Genomic DNA, 23,671 nt, shown 5'->3' with positions numbered 1-23,671 from the left:
GGGGAGTAAATAATTGCCACTTTAACTCAGAGCCAAGTTTCTTAAACCCTGGAAGTCCTACAATAGCTTCTTTTGGGGCACCTGGGTGGCTCAGTCGGTTAAGCATCTGACTTTGGCTCAGGTCATGATTTCCTGATTCATGGGTTCATGGGTTCAGGCCTGCGTCTGGCTGTGCTGACAGCTAGCTCAGAGTCTGGATCCTGTCTTCAGATTCTGGGTCTCCCTCTCTCTGTCCCTCCCATGTGCGCACTCTCGCTCTCTCGCTCTCTCTCTCAAAAATAAATAAAACATTTAAAAAAAATGTGAAGAATTAATGAGTTGGGATAAAAGCTGTAAGTATTGAAAAGAGATAAAATTGCTATGATTTACTATTTGGAAAACTATGGTAATAGGTAAAACTATTAGAACTAATAAGAGTTTATCAAATTGTTTGAAAAAGGTAATGGACTCAAGATCACATTCAAAATGGGAACAAAAGCTGTAAAATATCTAGGAGTCAACCTAATAAGGAATGTGTAAAACTTATATAAATAAAAATATAAAACTTGACAGAAGTACGTAAAACAGGAGAGGAATGAATGGAGAGATATATCATGTTCCTGAGTGGGGAGCTCAGTGCTGACCAGATTGTATGATCACAATATAAATTCTCAGTGGGAATTTTTCTGGAACTTGACAAGCTGATTTTATAATTCATCGTAAAGAGAAAATGTTCAATAAAAGCCATAGACTCTTTGAAACAATGATAGAAGGACGTGCACTATCAGATAAAAATATCAGATAAAAATAATCAGATCAGATAAAAATCTATTAACAAAGTTCAAGTAATAACATAAAACTCTGATTATTGTTTTAAATGTACTATTTCTGTGAGAATAGGTAAGTAGATCAAATAAAGATTGAAAATGTGGATCCATGGGGCGCCTGGGTGGCGCAGTCGGTTAAGCGTCCGACTTCAGCCAGGTAACGATCTCGCGGTCCGTGAGTTTGAGCCCCGCGTCAGGCTCTGGGCTGATGGCTCGGAGCCTGGAGCCTGTTTCCGATTCTGTGTCTCCCTCTCTCTCTGCCCCTCCCCTGTTCATGCTCTGTCTCTCTCTGTCCCAAAAATAAATAAAAAACGTTGAAAAAAAAATTAAAAAAAAAAAAAAGAAAATGTGGATCCAGCTTTATATAATAATTTATCATACACTAAAAGTGTCATTCTAGATCAGAGGATTAAAAAGAATAATATGTAGTCTTGGGACAATCATTTATATTTTGGAGGAAAAATACAGTTATGTTCCTGCTTCACAAAAGTAAAACAAATTGCATAGGAATAAAGAGATAAATGTTTAAAATACACACACATATAAAATGGAAAAATTGGCATTTTATTATTTTTTTAAATAATAGTGAGTGGGGAAGACACAAAAGGAAGACATAAAACTCCTAAGCCTAAAAGTAGAGTTAGGCAGATTTAGTTCTGTAAAACTTGACAGCTCCTGTGTGAAAGATACCATAAACAAAGTCTAGAAGTTTAGAGAAAATACTTGCAACACATGACCAAAACACAATTTTTAAAATATGATGGAATATATAAATTATTCAGACCCCCCATGACTAAACAGAAAATGGGTAATGAACAAGAATGGGCATTCACAGGGGTGACTGGGTGGCTCAGCTGGTTGATTGAGCATCTGATTTAGGCTCTGGTCATGATCTCAAGGTTCTTGAGTTCGAGCCCACATTGAGCTCTCTACTGTCAGCACAGAGCCTGCTTTGGATCCTCTTTCGCTCTCTGCCCCTCCCCCACACGTGCACACTCTGTCTCAAAAATAAACCTAAAAAAAAAAAAGTAGGCATTCATAGAAAAAGAAATATAGATGATCAGTAAAACATTTGACAGCCTCTCTAGTGATTAGGGAAAAATGTAAATTATGATAATAACTCTAACCGTTAACATTAATTGGAAAGTGATAACACATGGTTTAGAAAGTTGTGGGGAACAGGTATTCTGGTATATGTAGGTGACTCTTTTTAGAAAACAATTTGGCAAGATCTATCAAAATTTTAAATGCGGATACCTCAACTTGCCAGTGCTACTTTTTAGGTCTCTACCTTGCAGAAACTTTTGTACTTATGCCAAAGATGGATATAGTTATTCTTTGAAGCATTGCTGCTATTGCAAAAATAACAAATGTCCTGAATGTTCATAGTGGCTAACAAAAAGAATACAGTACAGCACTTTTAAAAATGCAGTTGAGGGGCGCCTGGGTGGCTCAGTTGGTTGAGCATCCAACTTCAGCTCAGGTCACGATCTCGCGGTCCGCGAGTTCGAGCCCCGCGTCGGGCTCTGGGCTGATGGCTCAGAGCCTGGAGCCTGCTTCCGATTCTGGGTCTCCCTCTCTCTCTGCCCCACCCCCGTTCATCTCTGTCTCTCTCTGTCTCAAAAATAAATAAAACGTTAAAAAAAAAAATGCAGTTGAGTTCTATGTACTAACTTGGAAAGATCTTAATGTATAATGTTAAGTGAAAAAAGCATGTTGCAGAGCAGTTACATATCTCATGATTATGATTTCATGTAAAAACAGTCCACCTCTGAAAAAAGCCTCACCCAAACTATGTTACTGAGAGATTCACACCAAATTGTTCACAGCAGTTTTCTATTATAAGGTGAATCAGATTGGTGTGAGGATTCACTTTGTAAAACAATCCAAACACAAAGCATACAGAATATAAGGACAGTATATTCATTAATTGTTTAATTTTGAAAATAAAAAAGTTAACATAACTTATGGAGAAAAAATGGGCAAAAACAAAATTTTCATGTTTTTTTTCCTTCACTTCCAGGGACCCAGGATAATGAAATATAAACAGGAAAATATACCTGGCCATGTATATGGTAACTTGTAAAAGCAGTGACCAGTGAATTAACTGTTACATATAAACTGAAGATGGGAAAAATAGATGACTTTAGAATTCAGAATTACTGTTTTGTGGCAAACTTTATTGTCAGGAAATCACTGAGGGGTAGCAGAAAGGAAAAGTTCAGACTTAGGGTATCTGATGGTGGCTCACGTTCTGGGGTTGCTAATCTTTACTCAGCCTTGTGATTTTGGGTAAACTGCTTCTGTTTGGGTCTTGGCTTCTTCACTTTGTTAACTATCATGTCTAGATTTTGAGTCTGAATCCAAGAAAAGTTAGAAATAAAGTATAGCATACAAGTGGCATATTTGACATAAACCTCATTATGTTTTTGACACAACCTTTGATTTTTTTTTTAACGTTTTATTTATTTTTGAGACAGAGAGAGACAGAGCATGAACGGGGGAGGGGCAGAGAGAGAGGGAGACACAGAATCGGAAGCAGGCTCCAGGCTCTGAGCCATCAGCCCAGAGCCCGACGCGGGGCTCGAACTCACGGACCGCGAGATCTTGACCTGAGCTGAAGTCGGCCGCTTAACCGACTGCGCCACCCAGGCGCCCCGACATAACCTTTGACATAACACATTTGACATAAACCTCAGCATCTGCTGAGACTACAAGTATTCTAAAAGAGGAACTTTGTAAAGTAGTGGTGACCACAGGCCATCTACCCGGGATGTGCCAGCTGTGCTCAGGTAGACCTAAAAGCTAGAGGGCAGTGCTCTTGCCAGACTTGGTATATGTTTGAAAGTTTCTATTAAAAAAAAGACTGGTGGATATACAGCAAGATGAGTGGTGAATTCTGGGGGTGAGGAACAATGACAATTTTAGTTACTTTTGTAATATTCCATTTTTTTTCATCAAAAAAAGGATAATACGTATTTTACATGTGGTACTAAGGTAGATAAAAGCAAGTATGCCAAAATGTTAATAATAGAGACTAACTCTGGGTGCTGGGAATACGGGTGATTGTGGTTTTCTCTATACTTAACTGGGATTTTTTTTAATAGGTAAGTATTTCAATAAGTGACAAGTTTAATGGTTTAGTGACAAATAATAGGCTATGTTCTGGTTAAAAATTAAATTTGGGAAGCAGGAAAATGTATAGAGGAAAGAACAATTTAGTTTTACTCATTTGACAAGAAAAGAGATACTAATTAGGAAAATGTCTTACTCTGGGAAAAGGAAGGTCTTTCTACATTTTATATGCTTCCACTTTATTTGGCCAAGCTACTTGTGGAAAAGAAATGCTTTTTGCTCCTGTTCTCAGTATTGTCTTGGCTTTCCACAGCAGTAGTTGGGGAGCTGTTTGTTTCCTGGTCACATGACCTATTCATGCTTTTTGTCACTGGCTCGTTGTTAGTTTGAAAATCAAAGAGCTCTTGGTACCCTTGGCAGTCAGTCGACTGCTGTTCATTTGGGTTAGGAAATGGGCCAAAGGACCAACTTGATGAAATTGGTGTAGAGAATGATTGCAAGATTGGTCTTGTATTAAATATGAAAAGGTGGGGGAGAGGCAGATAATTTCCCAAGGAAAGAAGCTTTCTTACCTTTAATCTTGATTATCTTGCAGTTTCTGTTGTGCTACTTCTAAAAACCCTAAAGTTACTCCGTGTGACCCTCTTACCTCATCCCCAGATTTTTATTAAGAAAATGTTCAAATAATACAGTAAAGGTAAAAGAGTAGTAGTACAGTGAATACTTGATATACCCACCACTTTGAGTCAATAATTTTTAACATTTTGCCATGTATGTTATCTTTATTTTTCTTTTCTTTTCCTCATTCTTGTTTTCTGTTAAACCCTTTTCAAGTGAGTTATAGACATCATGACACTTCTAAGTACTTTCTCATGTATCTGCTTTAAAAAAAAAGGGGGGGGGCATTCTAGGTATAACCACAATAACATCTCACCTAAAAAAATTAATAGTAATTCCTTACTACCATCAAATTTTCTCAGATGTCTCATGGCTCTTTCTCTGTTTTTGTTTTTGTTTTTAATGAAATTAAGGTTTTTACATTAGATTATTATTATTTAATCTCTCACATTAGAAGCATTCTCCCTCTCTGTTCTTTTTGTTTTACATGACATTGACTTTTTTTTAACTTAAATTAAAAAAAATTTTTTTTTAATGTTTCTTTATTTTTGAGAGAGAGAGAGAGAGACAGACAGTGAGTGGGGGAGGGGCAGAGAGAGAGAGAGAGAGACACAGACAGAGACACAGAACCCGAAGCAGGCTCTAGGCTCTGAGCTGTCAGCACAGAGCCCAACGTGGGGCTTGAACTTGAGAGCTGTGAGATCATGACTTGAGCTGAAGTCAGTCACTTAACTAACTGAGCCACCCAGGCACCCCAATTTTTTTTAATTGTGGTAAAATAACTATAACAAAATTTACCATCTTAACCATCTTTAAATGTACAATTTAGCAACATTAAGTAATTCATATTATTGTGCTATAATCCTACTATTCACCCACAGAATTGTTTTCATCTTATAAAGCTCTGTACCTGTTAAACAGTAACCCCACCTCTTTGCCCCAGCTCAACACTACCACTCTACTTTATGTCTCTATAAATTTGAATACAGTAAGTATATCTCATAAATGGAATCATGTGATATTTGTCTTTTTATGAATGGCTTATTTTTCATTATTATAATGTCCTCAAGGTTCATCCATGTTTTTAGCAAGTCTCAGAATTTCCTTCCTTTTAAGATTGAATAATATTCCACTGTATGTAAATAGCAGAGTTTGTTTATTCATCTGTTGATAGATATTTGCTTCTACCTTTCGACTGTAGTAAATAATGCTGCTCTGAACATGGGTATACAAATATTTCTTCAAATCCTTGTTTTCATTTTTTTTTCTATATATTCCCAGAAGTGAAATTGCTGGGTTACAGGGTAATCTATTTTTCATTTTTCCCTCCCCCTGCCCCTCAATTTTTAATTTTTGAGGAATTGTCATATCATTTTACATGGCGGCTACACTGTTTTAGGTTCCCACCAACAATGCCCAAAGGTTCCAGTTTCCCCACCATCCTTGCTTGTTGTTTTCTTTTTAATAGTAACTATCCTAATTTGTGTGGGAATGGTATCTCTTTGTGGTTTTGACCTGCATTTCCTTTATGATTAGTGATGTTGAGCTTCTTTTCATGTGCTTATTGGCCATTTGTGTATCTTCTTTGGAGAAATGTATATTCAAGTCTTTTGCCCATTTTGAATGTTTTTGTTGTTTTTTTTTTTTTTTTTTTGCATGTGTATGGTTGAATTGTAGGAGTGCTTTATATGTAAGAGGCTAATATCCGGAATTATATATATAGCTTAACAATGTGAAGTCTTCCAGTGTATGAGCATGGATGTATTTCCGTTATTGGTGTCTTCTTTAATTTCCTTCGGAATTATATATTCTGGATATTAACCTTTTATCAGGTACGTGATTTGCAAATATCTCCTCCCATTCTGCGGGCTGCCTTTTCACTCTGTTGATTGTATCCTTTGATGAACATAGTTTTTAATTTTGATAAAATCTAATTTACATATTTTTTATTTTGTTGTATGTACTCTTGGTGTCATAGCAATAAATTGTTGCCAAATCCAGTTTCATGAGGTTTTTCCCATATGTTTTCTTCTAAAAGTTTTATAGTTTCAGGTTAACATTTAGGTCTTTTTTTCTGTTTTGAGTTAAATTTTATTTATGATGTAATGGTCCAGATTCATTCTTTTGCATGTGGATATACAGTGTCTCCAAAGCCATTTATTGAAAAAATTGTCCTTTCTCAGTGCATGGTCTTAGTACCCTTGTGAAAAATCATTTGACCATGAGGATATTATAGTGAGTGAAATAAGCCAGTCACAAAAGGAGTTTATTTCTGAGTTCTCTGTTCTATTCCATTGTCAATATGTCTATCTTGATGCCAGTACCACACTGTTTTGATTACCATAGCTTTGTAGTTACTTTTGTAATTGGGAATTGTGTCTTTCAGCTTTGTCCATTTCAATATGCTTTTGACTATTCTGGGTCCCTTGAATTTTAGGATAGATTTTTCCATTTCTACAAAAAGCATCATTAGGGTTTTGGTAGGGATTATGCTGAATCTGTAGATCACTTTCTGTAGTATTGACAGTGTAACAATAAGAAGTCTTCCAGTGCATGAACATGGATGTGTTTCCATTATTGGTATCTTCTTTAATTTCCTTCAGAAATGTATGGATGATCCAGTTTCTCTGAATCCTTCCCAGCGTTTTCCTATTATCACTGTTTGTTATTTTAGCTTTTCTAGTAGACACATAGTAATATCTCATTGTGGTTTTAATTTGCATTTCCCTAATAGATAATGATGCAGAACATGTTTTCAGGTGTTTATCTGCCATCTCTATATCCTCTTTGAGGAAATGTTTCTTCATACCTTTTGCCCATTTTCTAATTGGATTTTAATTTTTTTACTGTTGGAGTGTTCTTTATTCTACTTAGTCAGATATGCGATATGCAAATACATTCTGCCAATCTGTACTTTGTCTTATTCTCTCAACAGGGTCTTTCACAAAGCAAAAGTTTACAATTTGGATGAAGTCAAATTTATTGATTTTTTTTTTCTTTCATGCATTATACTTTTGGTATCAAGTCTAAGAATTTCATCAGATTTTAAGTTCTGAATATTTTCTTCTGTTACCTTCTAAATATTTTATAATTTCACATTTAAAATTCTAAATCTGTGATTTATCTTGAGTTAATTTTTGTGTAAGGTACAAAATTTAGGTTGAGGTTCGTGTTTTTGTCTGTGGATATCCATTTGCTTTAACACCATTTATTGAGAAGACTATCCTTCTTCCATTGAATTGCTTTTGAACCTTTATCAAATAAAGTTAACTGGCTCTGTTGTGTAGGGCAATTTCTGGCAACTCTGTTCTGTTCCGTCGATCCTCTCTCTTAGTCAGTACCACTCAGTCTTGATTACTTTAGCTATGTAGTAACTCTTAATATCAGAGTGATTCCTCTCCCTATTTTTTCTTCTTCAAAATTTTTTAAGCTATTCTAGTTCCTTTGCCTCTCTGTGTAAGTTTTGGATTGATCTTGTCTGTATCTACAGAAAAGCTTGCTAGGATTTTGAAGGAATTGTGTTAAACCTATACATTAATTTAGACAGAATTGACATTTATACTATCTTGAGTCTTCCAATCCATGAACACAGTGTCTCTCCATTTACTTAGATCCTCTTTGGTTTCCTTTATAACTGTTTTGTAGTTTTTAACACGTAAATCCTATACATGTTTTGTTAAATTTATATTTTGGTCACATTGTATTTTTAATTTTGATTTCCATGTCTTTGTTGCTTCAATACAGAAATAGAGTTCATTCGGGCTTTTATTGTAAACTAGTGCAGAAAATGATTTTTCTGCATCATTGTGTGATTTTTTTCTTCTTTAGCCTGTTAATATGATTGACTGATTTATCAATAATGAACCAGCCTTGTATCCCTAGGATAAACCCCTCTTGGTCATGGTGTATAATTCTTTTTATATGTTGTTGAATTCTAATTACTAATCATTTATTAAAGGTTTTTACAGCTATATTCATGATGATATTGGTCTGTAGCTCTCTTTTTTGGCAGTACTGTCTCTGGTTTTGATGTTAGGTGGTATATGTGAACATCTTGATAGAAGACAGTGATAATGACTGCTAAGTCATGGAATGGATGAGTTGAGGAGTGTAAACATCAGAAAGAATCCAGAGGGCGGGGGAAAGCATTCAGGGAAGAGAAGTAGTGTTGTTTGGCTGAATACGGTTGCTTGGGTGAGTATAGGACATGCAGTGGAGCAGATTCAGCAACGAGTGGGAATGAAATCTAATTGTCCTAGATGGAACGCTTAGTGTTGGTTTGTGGAGGATCTTAGTTAATAATGAGGTAAGGCTGGGAATATGCTGACTGTAGGGAAAAATTTAATGGGAGTGTTAGGGAATGAATAGTAGAGGCACATCCTGAACCTGGGGGTGACAGGGAGAGACCTAGTGGAAGGATCAGTTTGATCCTTGATCACGTGATCAGTCTTGAACAGAATCAGTCTTGAGCACCTTTTTCTGGGACTACTAGGAAGGAGGAGAGGTTGGTATGGAGAGCATGGAGTCCTTAGAAGTGATATTAATGTCTGGGAGTGCCTCTCCTTATACTTTGGGAGGAGGGGATATCCCTAAGTCCACGGGAATAGACTTGCACAGAAATGGGAACAAGTACCCTTTGCTAACATTCTCTTTGGGGGTAGTTGTGATGGTGAATCAGAGCTTCATTTAGGTCCTTAAACCAATTTTTTGGTTTTAACTGTTTTTCATTTTTGTTTTTGGCAAACCGATGAGGACCACAGTTAGGGCAGATCAGTGTGGTAACTCTTCTTTGATAATCCTCAAAAATGAGAAGTCATTGGAGGGCCCTCGGTCAGCTGCTGAGTCCCAGTCCAGCGTTGGCTCCATCCTCTGGTGAGCCACAGAGCCATGGACTCTCCAGTTTGTAATCAACAGTTCAGATTTAGGCTTCAGACACATTCTGCATAATCTCTTCCAGAAAACAGAAGAGAAGGGAGTACTTCCCAGGTCATGTCACAGTTCTGATACCAAAACCAGGCAAGGGCCAGTTTCCATCCCTTTCCTTTTCCTCATGCCTTCATGCGCTGGCACTCAGGAGCTTGTTTCTGTTCTTGTTGCAGCTGCAGCCGACTCCGCCAGGTTCAGAGCATCTTGACCCAGAGCAGCAAGTCTCAACCCGATGGGATCCTCTGCATCCTAGGTCAGTGCTTTTAACAAGCTGGGGCAACTGGGCTTCTGTTCAAGGAAGATATTAATAATAGTGTCATTGTGAGATAAGCTTGGGTTAGTGTCCTTCTTCCATCTCTTGTTCCCTTGAAATCTGTTGCTGTTTTAATGAGGTCAGGTGAGATATCAGTGGGATAAGGACCCACAACCATGAGGCAGGCACTTTGTGCAGGTTATCTCATTTCCCCTCACAGCAACCTTAAAAGGGAGCAGTGTAGTCCCCTTTTTTATAGAGGGGGATACTGAGACTCAAGGAGATGGAACAGACTTGCCCAGGACCATAGAGTAGCAGAATTGGACACTTATTTGTTCTTTAAGTTTTTTTATTATGAAAATGCATCATATAATTTAAAAATTAAGACAATCCTCAAATGAAAATGAACTGAGCTTCCCAACCAACCAGATACCCAGTTTCACTCCCCAGAGATAACATTGTCAATTGTATCTTTTTTTAACACAAATGGAAACATCTTGTTTATACTGTAATTAACCTAATTTTTAAATTTTCACTTCACAATATATTTTGGAGATTTTTCTATATTAGATTGATCTTCTTTGTCTCATTTTCACTTATATCCATTGAGTCATGGGATTGGAATTGTTAGGTCTGGTGGTTTGTCCATCTACCACCGCAGTTTCTTTCCTAGAAGCAAACTGCCATTAGTTTGTTGTTTGTCTCTCCTCATATATTCTGTGCATAATTTTGTATTTTCACTTAACAGTACTTGCCTTTAGCCTTATGAGAGGTAGTGTGCAGAGTAGTTAAAAACATGCACTCTGGAGCCAGGTAGATTTGGGGTTTGAATCCTGGCTCCACTACTAAGCCCAGAGGTTGGCAAGTCTCTATAAAGACACACTTGTGGTGGACCTGGAATTCCTGCCAGAGGTTTCAAATGCTTAAACAACATTCATTGGATCCCCTCTCTAGCTGCAGCCCTCAAAAGGGTGGGGGCTGTCTTTGCCATGAATTTACCTATGAATAAAACCGCCTGTTTGTTACTGTATTTATCCTCTTATTTCATTTGGCTTCTGTGTCTCTCCCTTTGACATACCATCCCATCAAAGTTTTGTTTGTTTAGCACTTATGTGCTTTCTGGCACTGTAAGGTACTCTAGACTTATTTTGTGTATTTCCTCCTCCAGTCCTAGAATCAGCCATTTCTCCAGGGAGCACTGGGGTTCCTTTTATTGGAGAATGGTATTAGAAACCAAGATCTGGGCTTTGGATACACTCTCATTACTAGATGTCACTGCTGCTAAGCCCTGGCAGCTGACAGAGTAACAAGATACATATGTGTACATTAAATGCAAATGTTATGTACCCATATTAAGCTAAACATGAATTCATATTAATGTCTCCAGCCTAACCAATTACCACATAGATTTTTTCTAGCTTCCCCCTTTTACCTGTAAACTCCTACTTCATCAGTGAGAAACTTGGCACCCATCATCCACCATCAGTTTACTTAATTCTAGTATACATATTCAGCAACATCAGAATTGTTAACCTATAATACCCCATGAGAAACAACATTATCAGCTTAAGCACAGTGCCTACGTATAGTTTCATTTGCCTTTAATTTTACATAGTCTTTTTCATGTTAACAGTTTATGCGGCTGGAATCCTTAGCGGTAGACATGCTGAAGCTAGGTCTGCCCAGGGGCGCCTGGGTGGCTCCGTCGGTTAAGTGCCGGCTTCGGCTTCGGCTTCGGCTTCGGCTTCGGCTCCGGCTTCGGCTTCGGCTCAGGTCATGATCTCACGGTTTGTGAGTTCAAGTCCCGCATTGGGCTCTGTGTTGACAGCTCAGAGCCTGGAGCCTGCATCAGATTCTGTGACTCCTTCTCTCTGCCCCTCCCCTCCTCATGCTCTGTCTCTCTCTGTCTCTCAAAAATAAATAAACATTGAAGCTAGGTCTGCCCAGCCCATGTTTGTTTTTAACTCTGTAGCCCTTTAAATGTTGGGCTGTAGATAGCAGTCCATTCTGACTTTGATTCTTTTTCACCCCTCCCTTGGCTGAAGCGTTGAATGAGATAAACAGGGAGGGCTGTTCTCTTATAATCTCAACTGAGATGGGAGTTCTCTTACATTAGAAGTCCTCTGCCACAAGCAGTCTTGGGCCCCTCTGGTATAAATGACCGTTACGTTCTACCTTTCACTTGTCCCTTGTCCGGATGACCATTGACAGTCTTCTTTTCCAGGCTCCAGCCATGTTTCTATTCTTGGAGGTCTCTCTGCTGTAACTCCTTCCTCAGTCTCAACTAGACAGCTACTGCCTTGCCTGTGAGACATTCCTCTTGCCCAGAGCCATAGCTCTGGGCTTTCATAGATACTCAGGAACCAGGCAGTAGTGAAGGCAGTGTTGTTTAATTTCCTTTTGTCTCTGATCCAGCCCCACTAGACTGTAAGCGTCTTGAGGGCCGTTTGCAGTCATGTTCACCACACATTCCAGCATCCAGCACAGTGTAGACCTTGAGCCTGATAAATATTTGTGAAATGATAGGTGTCTGTGGTTCCATTCACTTGTCCTCTTTTTCACTTCTTTTAATTCTTTTCAAACCACCTTAATCTGTCTTTATTTGATACCCCATGTTTTGTTAAAGCTCTCTTTGAAAAGTGAATATTTTCTATCCCCCTATTCCAGCTGAACAGTATTCCACAGTATTTAACCAGCCACCAAAGGACCTAGACCATATTTTCTGCTTCATTCTATACTCAAAAATTGCCTTTGGGAAATTAATAGCTTCAATAATGTATATGGTTTAATTGTCTCAACTATATAGATGTTGAAACCCAAGTAAGAGTACTTGATGCTTCTTTCATAGGGTTGTTCAGTTTGGTTCCTGGCACAAAACTGGTATGAGCTTCTGCCTTTAACCTAACCATCAGGGTTTTGCTGAGCAGGGACACATTTCTGGGACTTATTTGCTTCCCATAGTACAGTATCACTGATCAGAGCCTTCTTTGCCTTGCAGGAATCGATAGCAGGTACAATGAAGGCTGCAGAGAGCTGGCAAATTATCTTCTGTTTGGTTTGTACAATCAGAATGCAAGTGATTTTGAGAAAACAGGGTTTTCTGAAGAAGTTCTAGATGGTAAGTATATATAGTAGTAAGTAGTGTGCTCCTGTTGGTCACCTGCTGGTTGATACAAGACTAGTGACCAGTAGTTTTCAGAATATGTTTAATGGGTAAATTAGTTTTAGGGGGAAAATACATATCAGTTTGGTTTTATATTTTCTTGGCAAAGCACTAGTTTTCCTCTGAATTGCCCACTGCCTCTGTGTGCTGGGAGGTTCAGATTATGTGCTGTTGTCCTATGAAAGCACATTCACTTGTGGGTAAAAGATGAGCCTGCAGGCTACTCCTACAAGGAAGACTTCATGTGGATCTTCAGCTTAGGAACAAAGGCTCTTTGTCCTGCTCCGTCTTTGGGAATTGTTTTCTGTGTGACTTTAATTCATGACGATGCCCATGACTACAATGGAGGCTTTCTGCTTACATTCCCCTTTCTTTAGCTCTGAGACACTCTCCCTGTGTTGATGCTGTTGTGGGCTGATGCCCAGGAGCTGTCTCTTATATCACATACTTAGCATCATGACTTGTTTGCCAGATGGATCAGGAGACACAGGAATAGACAAATCAAACTGGACAAGAGACAGGCAGCTCTTGTGAAGCAGCTGGGGAATGCATGAAAGCAAACATCTGATATGAAAGTAATCTTGCAGTGGATGTAGTGCAGTGGTTTTAAAGTGGGGGCAGTTTGGGGGCACCTGGGTGGCTCAGTCAGTTAAGTGTCTGGACTCTTGGTTTTGACTCAGATTATGATTTTGTGGTTGATGAGTTTGAGCCCCCCATTGGCTCTGTGCTGACAGTGCGGACCCTGCTTAGGATCCTCTATCTCACCCTCCCTCTGCCCCTCCTGTCTGCATGCTCTCTCTCTCTCTTGCTCTCAAATTAAACTTTCAAAAAAAATTATAAAGTGGAAGCAGTTTTATTCCCCAAGGGACATTTGGCAATATCTGAAGACATTTTCAGTTGTCCCAGCTATTGTTGATGAACTGATGTTCAGTGACTGCTGAACATCTACAATGCACAGGACAGCCTTCCACAACAAAGAATGATCTGGTCTGAACTGTCAATAGTACCAAGGTTACAGAACCCTGGTCTACTGTTGGTGAAAATTCTTCTGTGGTAAAATCCTTAATAGTGTGTATCCTTAGAGATTGATTAAAGATTTCCTTTTTATTAGGAAGTGCAGACAGAGCAGGCTTCACTTCCATTAAATTTCTTTCAATTTGGGGCACCTAGGTGGCTCAGTCGGTTAAGCGTTCAGTTCTTGATTTTGGCCCAGGTCATGATCTCATGGTTTGTGAGTTCCAGCCCCATGTGGGGCTCTGTGGTGACAGTGTAGAGTGGGCTTTGGATTCTCTCTCTGCCCCTCCCCTGCTCCTCCTCTCTCTCTCAAAATAAATAAATAAAATTAAAAAAATAATTTCTTTTAATTCAAATTTAGTTTCAGATTTTGATTTTTGAAAATGTTTCTTCATGCTGGACAGCATCATCTACTGGTTTAGAAAGAATTCATCTTGGCAGCTCATTTAGAGTTATAAAAAGACAGGTACTCATACCAGCCATACATTTCACTGAAGCCAAGGTTGCTAAGGACAGTATGGTACTGAACTTAAGGAAAGTTTAAATCCTCAAAGGTGTGCTTTTTTGTTTACCATTGTCTTTATCCTGTCACCTGGCACAATGGGTATTTATGAAATGAGCATTTTCTTTGAAAGAATTCTTTGAAGAAAAAGAAATCATTAATGAATTAAAAGTGAATTAGTAACTTCATGTTTTAAATTCTAGTAATTGGCAAACTGAGATCACTGGATTTAAGCATCTACATTTTTTTTTGAAGTTTAATTTTTTAAAAGTTTATTTATTTATTTTGAGAGAGAGCACACAAGCAGGGGTGGGATAGAGAGAGAGGGAGAGAGAGAGAATCCCAAGCAGGCTCTCCACTGTCAGTGCAGTGGGGCTCAAACCCACCAACCAGATCATGATCTGAGCTAAAATCAAGAGTCGGACACTCAACCGACTGAGCCACCCAGGTGCCCCTACTTTCTTTCTTTCTTTTTTTTTTTTTTAAATTAAGTAGGCTCCATACCCATCATGGGGCTGGAACTCATGACTCTGAGATCAAGCGTTCCATGCTCTGTTGACTGAGCCAGCCAGGTACCCCTGTGCATCTACATTTTGATCTCTGTGAGAGGAAAAGAGGCCAACATGAAGGATTTATTAAAAAACAAAAGCAAAAATTTTTAATGACATCAGAGTCCTATGAGATTCTGAAAATGCTTAATTAGGCTTAGTAGCTGTTGCATTATTTCTTTTATTGGATCCTAATTCCTTGTGGAGTGTTACACATTAGTGTAGTGCACAGTCTTAGGAAACCCTCAGGCTCTCCAGGTGATGTCAGTCTCTCTTCAGCACATGTTCTACAAGTAATTCAGGACAAGGCTCTTATTAGAGGGCCTGTGTGAAGAGGACCAACAGGGTGAGAGGGTACCCTTTTCCCATCTCTTGCCACCTTTTGACTTTGGTGCTTAACTGAGAGTCAGCAGTGAATATGCTGCACCATACTGCATTCCCTAGGATACCTGGGTCTGGTCAGGTGTGGAGCACAGAGTGATTTTTGAAAAATCAAAGGCCAGCATCCTGGAGCTTTATTTCAAGAGGCCACCCATTGGTGTCATCAGCTGCAGTCAGTATTCATCGGGCTTAGGTTTTTGTAGAATATTGGCTGTCACACTGTGTTACTGTGTTGGCATTGTCCTAAACCTGCTGCTTCAGGTGTTCCCTGCCCCCACGCTTCTCTCACTTCCAGCCACCTCCTGCAGCAACTTCCCTCGCATCATCTTGTTAGAGAGATGCCTGAGATGGCTCTGAGGAGCCATGCAGTGAGCTCTGCTTTTCTTTTGGAAGTATGACTGCTTTCTCAGTCTTCAAACTGCTTTAATATTCCTGCCCCATTCCATGGCTCTTCTGTTAATTTACCTAAATTTATTCGCACTCTTGGAATTGTTTTATTTATTTGACCCAGCAACTTCCGTGATTACCCCTTAAGTCTGTGAGCTGCTGATCTATTTATAGCAGCTTTGTCCACTTGCCTCTACTTCCTTCCTCCCAGCTTTTCCTGTGTACAAAGTTCACCCCAGTACATAGTAATGCTTCCCAGAGCTGAACAGTGACATCCTCAGGCCCATGATTGCCTTGAGTCAACAGCCAAGGGCTTTAGACACTGATGTCTGCAGGAAAACCATCACTGGCTATAGTTGGTGATATTTCCTGCCTCAGTGGTAGGCTGTGGCACATCCATTTGGTGTTTATCTCTGCAGCAAAACACCCAGCTAAGTCTGATACCATAGATGTGACTGTGTTGAACTTTGCAAAAGCAGAACACTTTGAAGGCTCTTCTTTTGACTTATTCTGTGCCTGCATTGTCATAACCAGAGGGCCACAATGATTGGAGCATCGCATGGGAACTAGAAAATCCTTGCTGTCCACACGTGAGTGTTCCACAGTCACTTTGAGGCACGTTGTCTACTTAAAGAATTTTTAGTTTAGAGTTTTGTTACCTTTTCTCTGAAATAGTTTTTTAATGGTTTTATTAATTAGGTGGACAGAAAATGTGCAAAAGAAATGCCTTTGACAATCTTGTGTTTTAAATTTGTTTTCCTTACAGATGTAATTATATTGGTAAAATCAGATAGTGTCCATCTGTACTGTAATCCTGTGAACTATCGCTATCTCTTACCCTATGTGGCACATTGGAGAAATCTGCATTTCCATTGCATGACCGAAAATGAGGTAAGGAGAAAAGATAGAACAGGCACTTAGAGACACTCTAAGGATATTCTTCAAAAAAAGTGTAGATCTGGACCGGGAGGCCCCTTAAAAAAATCACTTTGCAGGATGTGGTTGCACAAAAAAAGTTACTTGTTTTAGTGGAACTTCTCATAATTCATTATGAGGCTACCTTATAGATAAATTGTATGCCTGACAGAGACAAAAAGGACTCTTCAGATTGGGACCTAGTCGTAGGCTTGTGACTCTAGCTTCCCGTCCTACTTGTTCATCACCAGCCTGAGCCCATTCTCTCAGAGGACTAGTGCCACGGACTGCCTCAGGAGAGTTTGATAAGCTTTGTGACGTTTCTGTGTTTGGATTTCTTGGTATTTGTTTTTGGGTTCTTTTCAAGTGTTTGGCTGGAAATCAAATTGGGACTTGAGATTTAGGATTTCATAGAAATTGTGACCTGATGTGGGTTAAAAACTCTTCTTTCTTTTTTTTTTTTTTTTTAATGTTAAAGATGTTTGTTATAAATTGTAAGCAATCACTAAAATAACACAACAGACTTACAAGAAGAAAAATAGAATGGAATTGCAAAATATACTGATGTACAGTTGGCCCTTGAACAACATGGGAAGCACCCTTCTTTCCATGTGAGCGTTTGGGGAATTTTGGAGGCAAATGTTATCTCTTGCATTTAGGTATCTGATCTATTTTGAGTTGGTTTTTATGTGTGGTGTAAGGCAACACAAGAAGTTGGCTTTGGAAACACCCTCTTGGGTGCAGTCCTCTATAAATGTCATTTGCCATAACTCTGATTGATAAAATACCGAGGAAATAGGGGATTTTGCATGATGTCACCTCAGAGCCTGTCTTCCTTTCAATTTCCCTCTTTAGTATGAAGATGAGGAAGCTGCAGAAGAATTTAAAATTGCCAGCTTTGTGGACATGGTTCGAGACTGTAGTAGAATTGGCATTCCTTACAGCTCCCAAGGTGAGTATCTGACAGCAAGCCCTATTAGAACTTTGCTTGGATGATGTGTGAATCCAGTGTTTCTATCTCCCCCTTCCATTGGAGGCATTCACCTGGGAAACCCATTGATCTATTTTTACTAAAGGCAGAGGATCAAACAGAATGAAATTTGGGGATTTTTCTGTGCAAGCTGGTTACTTATAACTGTAGTTTCTAAAAACACAGCAGGCCATCTATTCAGAAGGAAGAACTGAAAAGGGATTTACCACAGTTGCCGTCTAGCTGTGCCATTTGCTACTGTATGTAGAGTATAGCTGTGGAGCCTCTTGGTAATAAGAAATAGTAGCTGTTAAAAATATGCTGACAGAGAGGCTGAAAAATGTGTAAAAATAAAGGAAAAAGTCAACACATTTAGCAGTACTTATATCTTATTTTTTTCTTAAACTTTGCACATTGGAGCTATTGCTGCAAGAAAGGAAAATTTTTGATTTGGTAATTTTCCCTTAAGGAAGTTGATTGGCTAGGTTTCTTAAGGGTGGGAAGAGCCGAGTTTGGGTCTGTTAATAATTATATCTGCTAAGTGATGCAAGTCAGATGTAATAGGCCACTATTTATTCGTTAACTTACTTGCTTACTTAGGAAACCAGAGTGTGCTATACTATAGAGAAATCTGAATTTATGTAGCTTGTTATGGTTTGCATTTTCTTTGCCTTTCATTTTTAATTTCTAGTTTTAATATCTAAGCATTTTATCTGTTTTACTTTTATTCTGCTAAATGTGACCGTAATGAACTTGTGAGAGATGCCTGGGTAACCACTTAAGATCAGGTTTAGACTGTTATATCCAGGATGGTATTTGATACATGTTGTTGTATTTGATTCCTCTAGGTCACTTGCAGATATTTGATATGTTTGTAGTAGAGAAGTGGCCAATTGTACAGGCCTTTGCACTTGAGGGCATTGGAGGGGATGGATTTTTTACCATGAAATATGAGGTATGTATGAAAGACAGTATGCCTGGCTTTTATCTCCCACCTGCAATCTTTATGAAGGACGCCCACATTGTGATTGTGCATCATTATAACACTGAAAAGCTAATAGTGACCTCTCAAGAGTATGGAGCAAGTTAAAAGACTTGAAATGGAAAATAGTTGTTGTTTAAAGCTGGTCCCCAAACAGAACTCATATGTCCTTTCTTCTAGGAGTTTCTCTCTGTCCTCCTTTCTCTCTTTTCCCCATTCTGATACCATTGTTCTTCCAGTCTACTCTTGTAGCATCCTAGGCTGAATCCTCTTACAGCTTTTTTTTTTTTTGTCCTGTGTTATACATTTTCCACACACCCCTATTCATGTATCCACCTGCCCTTGGTCTCTGGACTGGAAGCTCCTTGAGAACAAAAATGGTCTTTTCATTGTTGTGGTTTGTATCTCAGAAGTTCATATAACTTGAGAACAATTCAAGAGGAATGAAAAGGACAGTGCAAAATTTTGTCTAAGAACAATATACTAGAGGAATAAAAGGGTTATCTTTTGTGTTAAGAACAGTATCTTTTATTTCAATATTTCTTTTATCTAGGAGATGACCCATAAATATTTGTTAAGTGAATTGATGAATGAGTCTGGGAGAGGGGGTCATCCAGAGTGCATATTAAGGAGGATGGCCTGGTAGGTTAGCAGCATCCCCAGAAGCATCCCCGGGCCTCTAAAGGATCCTCAGTGAGATGACCTGGCCCCAGCACAGAAATAGGGAGTGAGTATTGACATGCTCAGAATGGGGACATACTATTGGGCATAGAGTAAGTGGGACCTTTGGAAGCATGACCCAGGGCTAATTGCTACCCCTCCTTTCCAAGAAGTAGCAGAATCCCTTGGAAGTGAGTGGGTGCTTGCCTGGTAGACGCCCTAATATGGAAAAAACATGGGCTATAGGGTTGAAGAGAAGCACACCACTTGACTCCCACTTTTCCTGCTCCAAAACTGTAGTATTCTCACATTGACTGCAACAGCAGAAGTTATTAGTAAACAAGGCTGTGTAAGCTGCTCCCACTAGGAAGTAATGCTCTCTAATTTAGAAGAGTAAGGGCTTGAAGGGGGCAAGCCATAGGAGGTAGAGAGGAAGCTTAAAATTTTTAGCAATAATGCTAATATTTATTTTTAATTAATTGTATAAACTGGGCATTTATAGTGTCTCCTATATGCCAGGCACTGTTCTAAGCACTTCATATGAGTTGACTGTAATTCTTACAAAAGAATCCTCTGAAGTAGGTACTATTAGTTCCTATTCTACAGAGAGGTTAAATGAATTTCCCAAAAGCACAGAGCTAGTAGCTGGTGAGGGGCAGGGGTGGGGCCAAATCCAGAGGGTCTGGCTTCAGAGCCTGTGCTCCTAAGCCCTGTGCTGTGGGTAGATTAGCATGAAAAAGCAGTACACTAGGAGGTCGCAGGGTTCTTGCAGACCACATGTGGCAGGGCTTTCTGGCTCCTGCCTTGAGGAGCATTACACTGTGCAGACACATCCAAAAGGCACAAAATCCCCTTCTAAAAAACCTTTACGAGGTAATGTAGATCTTTTCTGTAGGGTGGAAGAAACCACACACACCATGTAGTCGGGCTACTATAAGTCTTCTCTCAAGATCCCTTTCTCCAGATTCTTCCCTTCTTTGTAGTTGCTAATTGTCATTCTCTCCAATACTTTTCCTGTTGTTGTCCATCTCGTTCTCTCCCCCACCCCCACCCCAGTTCTCTTCCTTATCGGCCTTTAGGATATGGAGCAGTACTCCACTCTGAGTCACATACCTAAGGCCTGATAACTGTCTGAGCCAGAAATACTTTTGCATCATTTGAAGGTCAAGAGAAGGAGAACTACGGACATTAGAAACTTAATTTTATTAAAAATTCTGTTTTGTTGTATGTCCACACCCAGAACAAAGTCATTAACCCAGAGGTTGCTATGTCCCTGATGTAGTAGGTGCCAGCATGAGAGAGGAAACCATATCCACATAACTTATACTTGCCATTTAGGCTGGATCAAACTCAGTTATGAGATAAAGAACTCTTCCTGGGAAGCAGCACAGGGAAGTTCCTCTGCTGGGGCTTTCCCTGCCTTCGGCTTCCTCCTTCTTAACTCCAGCTGCTGGAGCTGTGACCTAGTAAAGTAAATTTACATCAGCTAGCTCCCAAGGAGAGGATTCTAATAGAACACTTCTGAATAATGAGAGTAACCATAGAACAAATATTCATTTACCTTTTTATGGACAAACAGAAGATGTTCGTATTGAAAGGTGGAATGAAACTTACGAATAAGATTCAACAAAATATAGGAAGGAAACCATAGCATATTAGATGCAGAGATAAGCGTGCTTTTTAAAAACGGTTTCTCCAGGAAATAAAATAAAAATGAGAAAAAAGATGATCTCTTTTGTACCTGTTAAGAATGGGTAAATTGTAAAGAGACGCCTGGGTGGCTCAGTTGGTTAAGCGTCTGACTTCTAATTTCCACTCAGGTCATGATCTCAAAGTTTGGTGAGTTCAAGCCCCATGTTGGGCTCTGTACTGACTCTGCAGAGCCTGCTGGGGATTCTCTCTCTCTCTCTCTCTCTCTCTCTCTCTCTCTCTCTCTCTCTGTCTCTCTGTCTTTCCCCTGCTCATACTCTCTCTCTCTCAAAATAAACTTTAAAAATTAAAAAAGAAAAAAAAGAATGGAATTTGTAAAAAGAGAAATGATAGGTAGGACACACAGAATTAAAAAGGGAGATGGATGACATGAGGAAATGTTATGTCTCAAAATTAATAGTAGAATTAACGTTTGCATTTAAAATTAGAAATTTAGGGGCGCCTGGGTGGCGCAGTCGGTTAAGCGTCCGACTTCAGCCAGGTCACGATCTCACGGTCCGTGAGTTCGAGCCCCGCGTCAGGCTCTGGGCTGATGGCTCAGAGCCTGAAGCCTGTTTCCGATTCTGTGTCTCCCTCTCTCTGCCCCTCCCCCATTCATGCTCTGTCTCTCTCTGTCCCAAAAATAAATAAACGTTGAAAAAAAAATAAAATAAAATAAAATAAAATTAGAAATTTAATTCAGCACCCTCAAAAAATCAAATCAGTTGACACTTGAAAAGCTGTTCCAGATTACAGAGAAAGGGGCCACATATATTGAATCAGTCTATTGGGATTTAGAGTGTAAGGGAAGTGCCTCACAGCAAAGAAATATCTGGCCCCAAATGATAGTAGTGTTGATGTTTAGAAACCCTAGTGTAAACATAGCTAATTGGGTGGGACAATTAGAAAAAACTTCAGGGTTGATTTTTATTTTAATCGCACAAGTGAAAAAAAATGACTCTGTCGGTAGCCCTAAGAAAAATAAAATTGGTTTAAGAATGCAACTAGGAGTATAGCATACATGTTCCTATAGTAAATAATGTATATATGATCTTAATGTTATAAACAGTAATTACTGGTATAATTAAAAAATCATGATATTAGATGATGTTAGGGTATAGGTATGTGGAGAAAAAGTGTGAGAATAGGGATGGTTAATATTTAATTTCTAAATTGAGAAATCAAATAGCGATAGAAGCATGTTATATCAAAATTTGGAGGTAACTACCAGAAAGAAAATGTTACAAGACTTGTGAGTGATTGCCTCTGTGACAGTGGAGGTTTGGAGAAAGATTGGAGTAGGCGATTCACATGTTTTATTCTAAGCCTTTACTACTATTTGATTTTTTTTAAACCATGAGCATGTATTATTTTAATTAAAAAACTTAAGCAAAGGCAAATAAATGTGTGTATGTACATACATATATATGTGCTCATCATTGAAGATAGTCAAAAATGTACCAAAGTTTCTGTAAAGTTAGTTTCCTTGAGTTGGGTAGCATTTATTAATATGTATTGGTTCTAATATAATTGATAAAAGTTTGATTTATTAGTCTAATCACTTAGTTTTCACCAAGATAGTCATTTCTGATAAATCTGATTGTTGTAGTGATATTGACGCAGTTATTTCAATGTTTTTGCCCTCTGTTGCAGCTGCAGGATGTGAGTTTGAATCTGTGGAACGTCTACAGCAAGATGGATCCTATGTCTCTGGAGAGTTTGCTTTCAGAAGTAAGGAGCCTAACTCTATATTTAACTTATAAATATTACAGCCAGCTCACTTATCCACTAACAGTATTTGAAGAAATGCAAGAGATATTTTTGTCTGAACAATTTCTTCCCGGATTGTTGCCTTGAACTCCTTGGGAGTAGAAGTGGACCTGGAAAAGTGATACTGCCTCTTTTGCTGTGAGGAAACCTCACCTGAGGCGAAGCCAAAGCTGCCTACCAGGGTTTACATTTCCACCTAAAGACATTCTCTCGGTTGGGCTGGACTTTAGAAAAACAATACAGAGGATGTCTTTTTGTATTCTTTCTCTGTGACAAAAAGAAAGCAAAGATGGGGTTTGGCTTAAACAAATTAAGAATTAGAGCAGGGGTCAGCACACGTAGGCTTTGTGTGCCCTCCATCTCTGTTAGAACCACTCGGCGGTGCTATTGTAGCCTGAGAGCACCCGCGGACAGTGCTTAAATGAATGGGGGTGTCTGTGTTCCAAGGAGACTTTATTTACAAAAATATGTGGCCTGCCCACAAGCCATAACTTGTTGATTCCTGGATTAGAGGGTCGGGCATTAACTGTTCATCTGAACTTGGAAGAAAACATGAAGTTGGGTGGAACACTTTGCAGTGAGGAGCAACGGATAAAACTAAGGCTCTGGGAATACTTGCTGTGGTGAAGCAGCTCAGCAGTATCTCTCAGTGGCCATGGCTAGATATGCATAGAAGAACAGTGTGTAGCCTTTTAATTAATTTAGTTATATTATTAAAACCCAGTGAAAATAACAAAAATGAAAACTACAGACCAGTCTCACTTATCCATGTTGATGCCTGTATTTTAAGTAAAATATTAGCAAATAGAATCCAGTACCATGTCAGAGTATTCCCTGATGAAATAGAGCTTAACAAGGGTACAATATTTAGTTTAGTGTCAGGAAACCTATTAGTGTAATCACTATACTAATTTTTCTCCTTGGAATGATTTGTGATGATTCCATAGGTGTCTAAAAGGCATTTGATAAAATTGAACAACCATTCTGTTTAAACATTTCTAATTAAACAAAT

The 23,671-nt window shown here is 38.9% G+C and overlaps 1 protein-coding gene across 1 annotated transcript in view; it reads left to right on the top strand.

The window, feature by feature from the left end:
• DNAAF9 (dynein axonemal assembly factor 9) overlaps positions 1-23,671 on the top strand; it is a 126,579-nt gene that overhangs the window by 4,642 nt on the left and 98,266 nt on the right. The window contains exons 3-8 of the mRNA XM_040446812.1: positions 9,599-9,678; positions 12,677-12,796; positions 16,440-16,564; positions 17,444-17,540; positions 18,407-18,513; positions 22,543-22,620. Coding sequence (XP_040302746.1) covers positions 9,599-9,678; positions 12,677-12,796; positions 16,440-16,564; positions 17,444-17,540; positions 18,407-18,513; positions 22,543-22,620 — 607 coding nt within the window. The remainder of the gene's footprint in view (positions 1-9,598; positions 9,679-12,676; positions 12,797-16,439; positions 16,565-17,443; positions 17,541-18,406; positions 18,514-22,542; positions 22,621-23,671) is intronic.

Source organism: Herpailurus yagouaroundi, unplaced genomic scaffold, assembly GCF_014898765.1.
Source record: "Herpailurus yagouaroundi ecotype Mexico unplaced genomic scaffold, PumYag 196, whole genome shotgun sequence".
Taxonomy (NCBI): Eukaryota; Metazoa; Chordata; class Mammalia; order Carnivora; family Felidae; genus Herpailurus; species Herpailurus yagouaroundi.
This window is presented reverse-complemented; position numbering and strand designations above follow the sequence as displayed.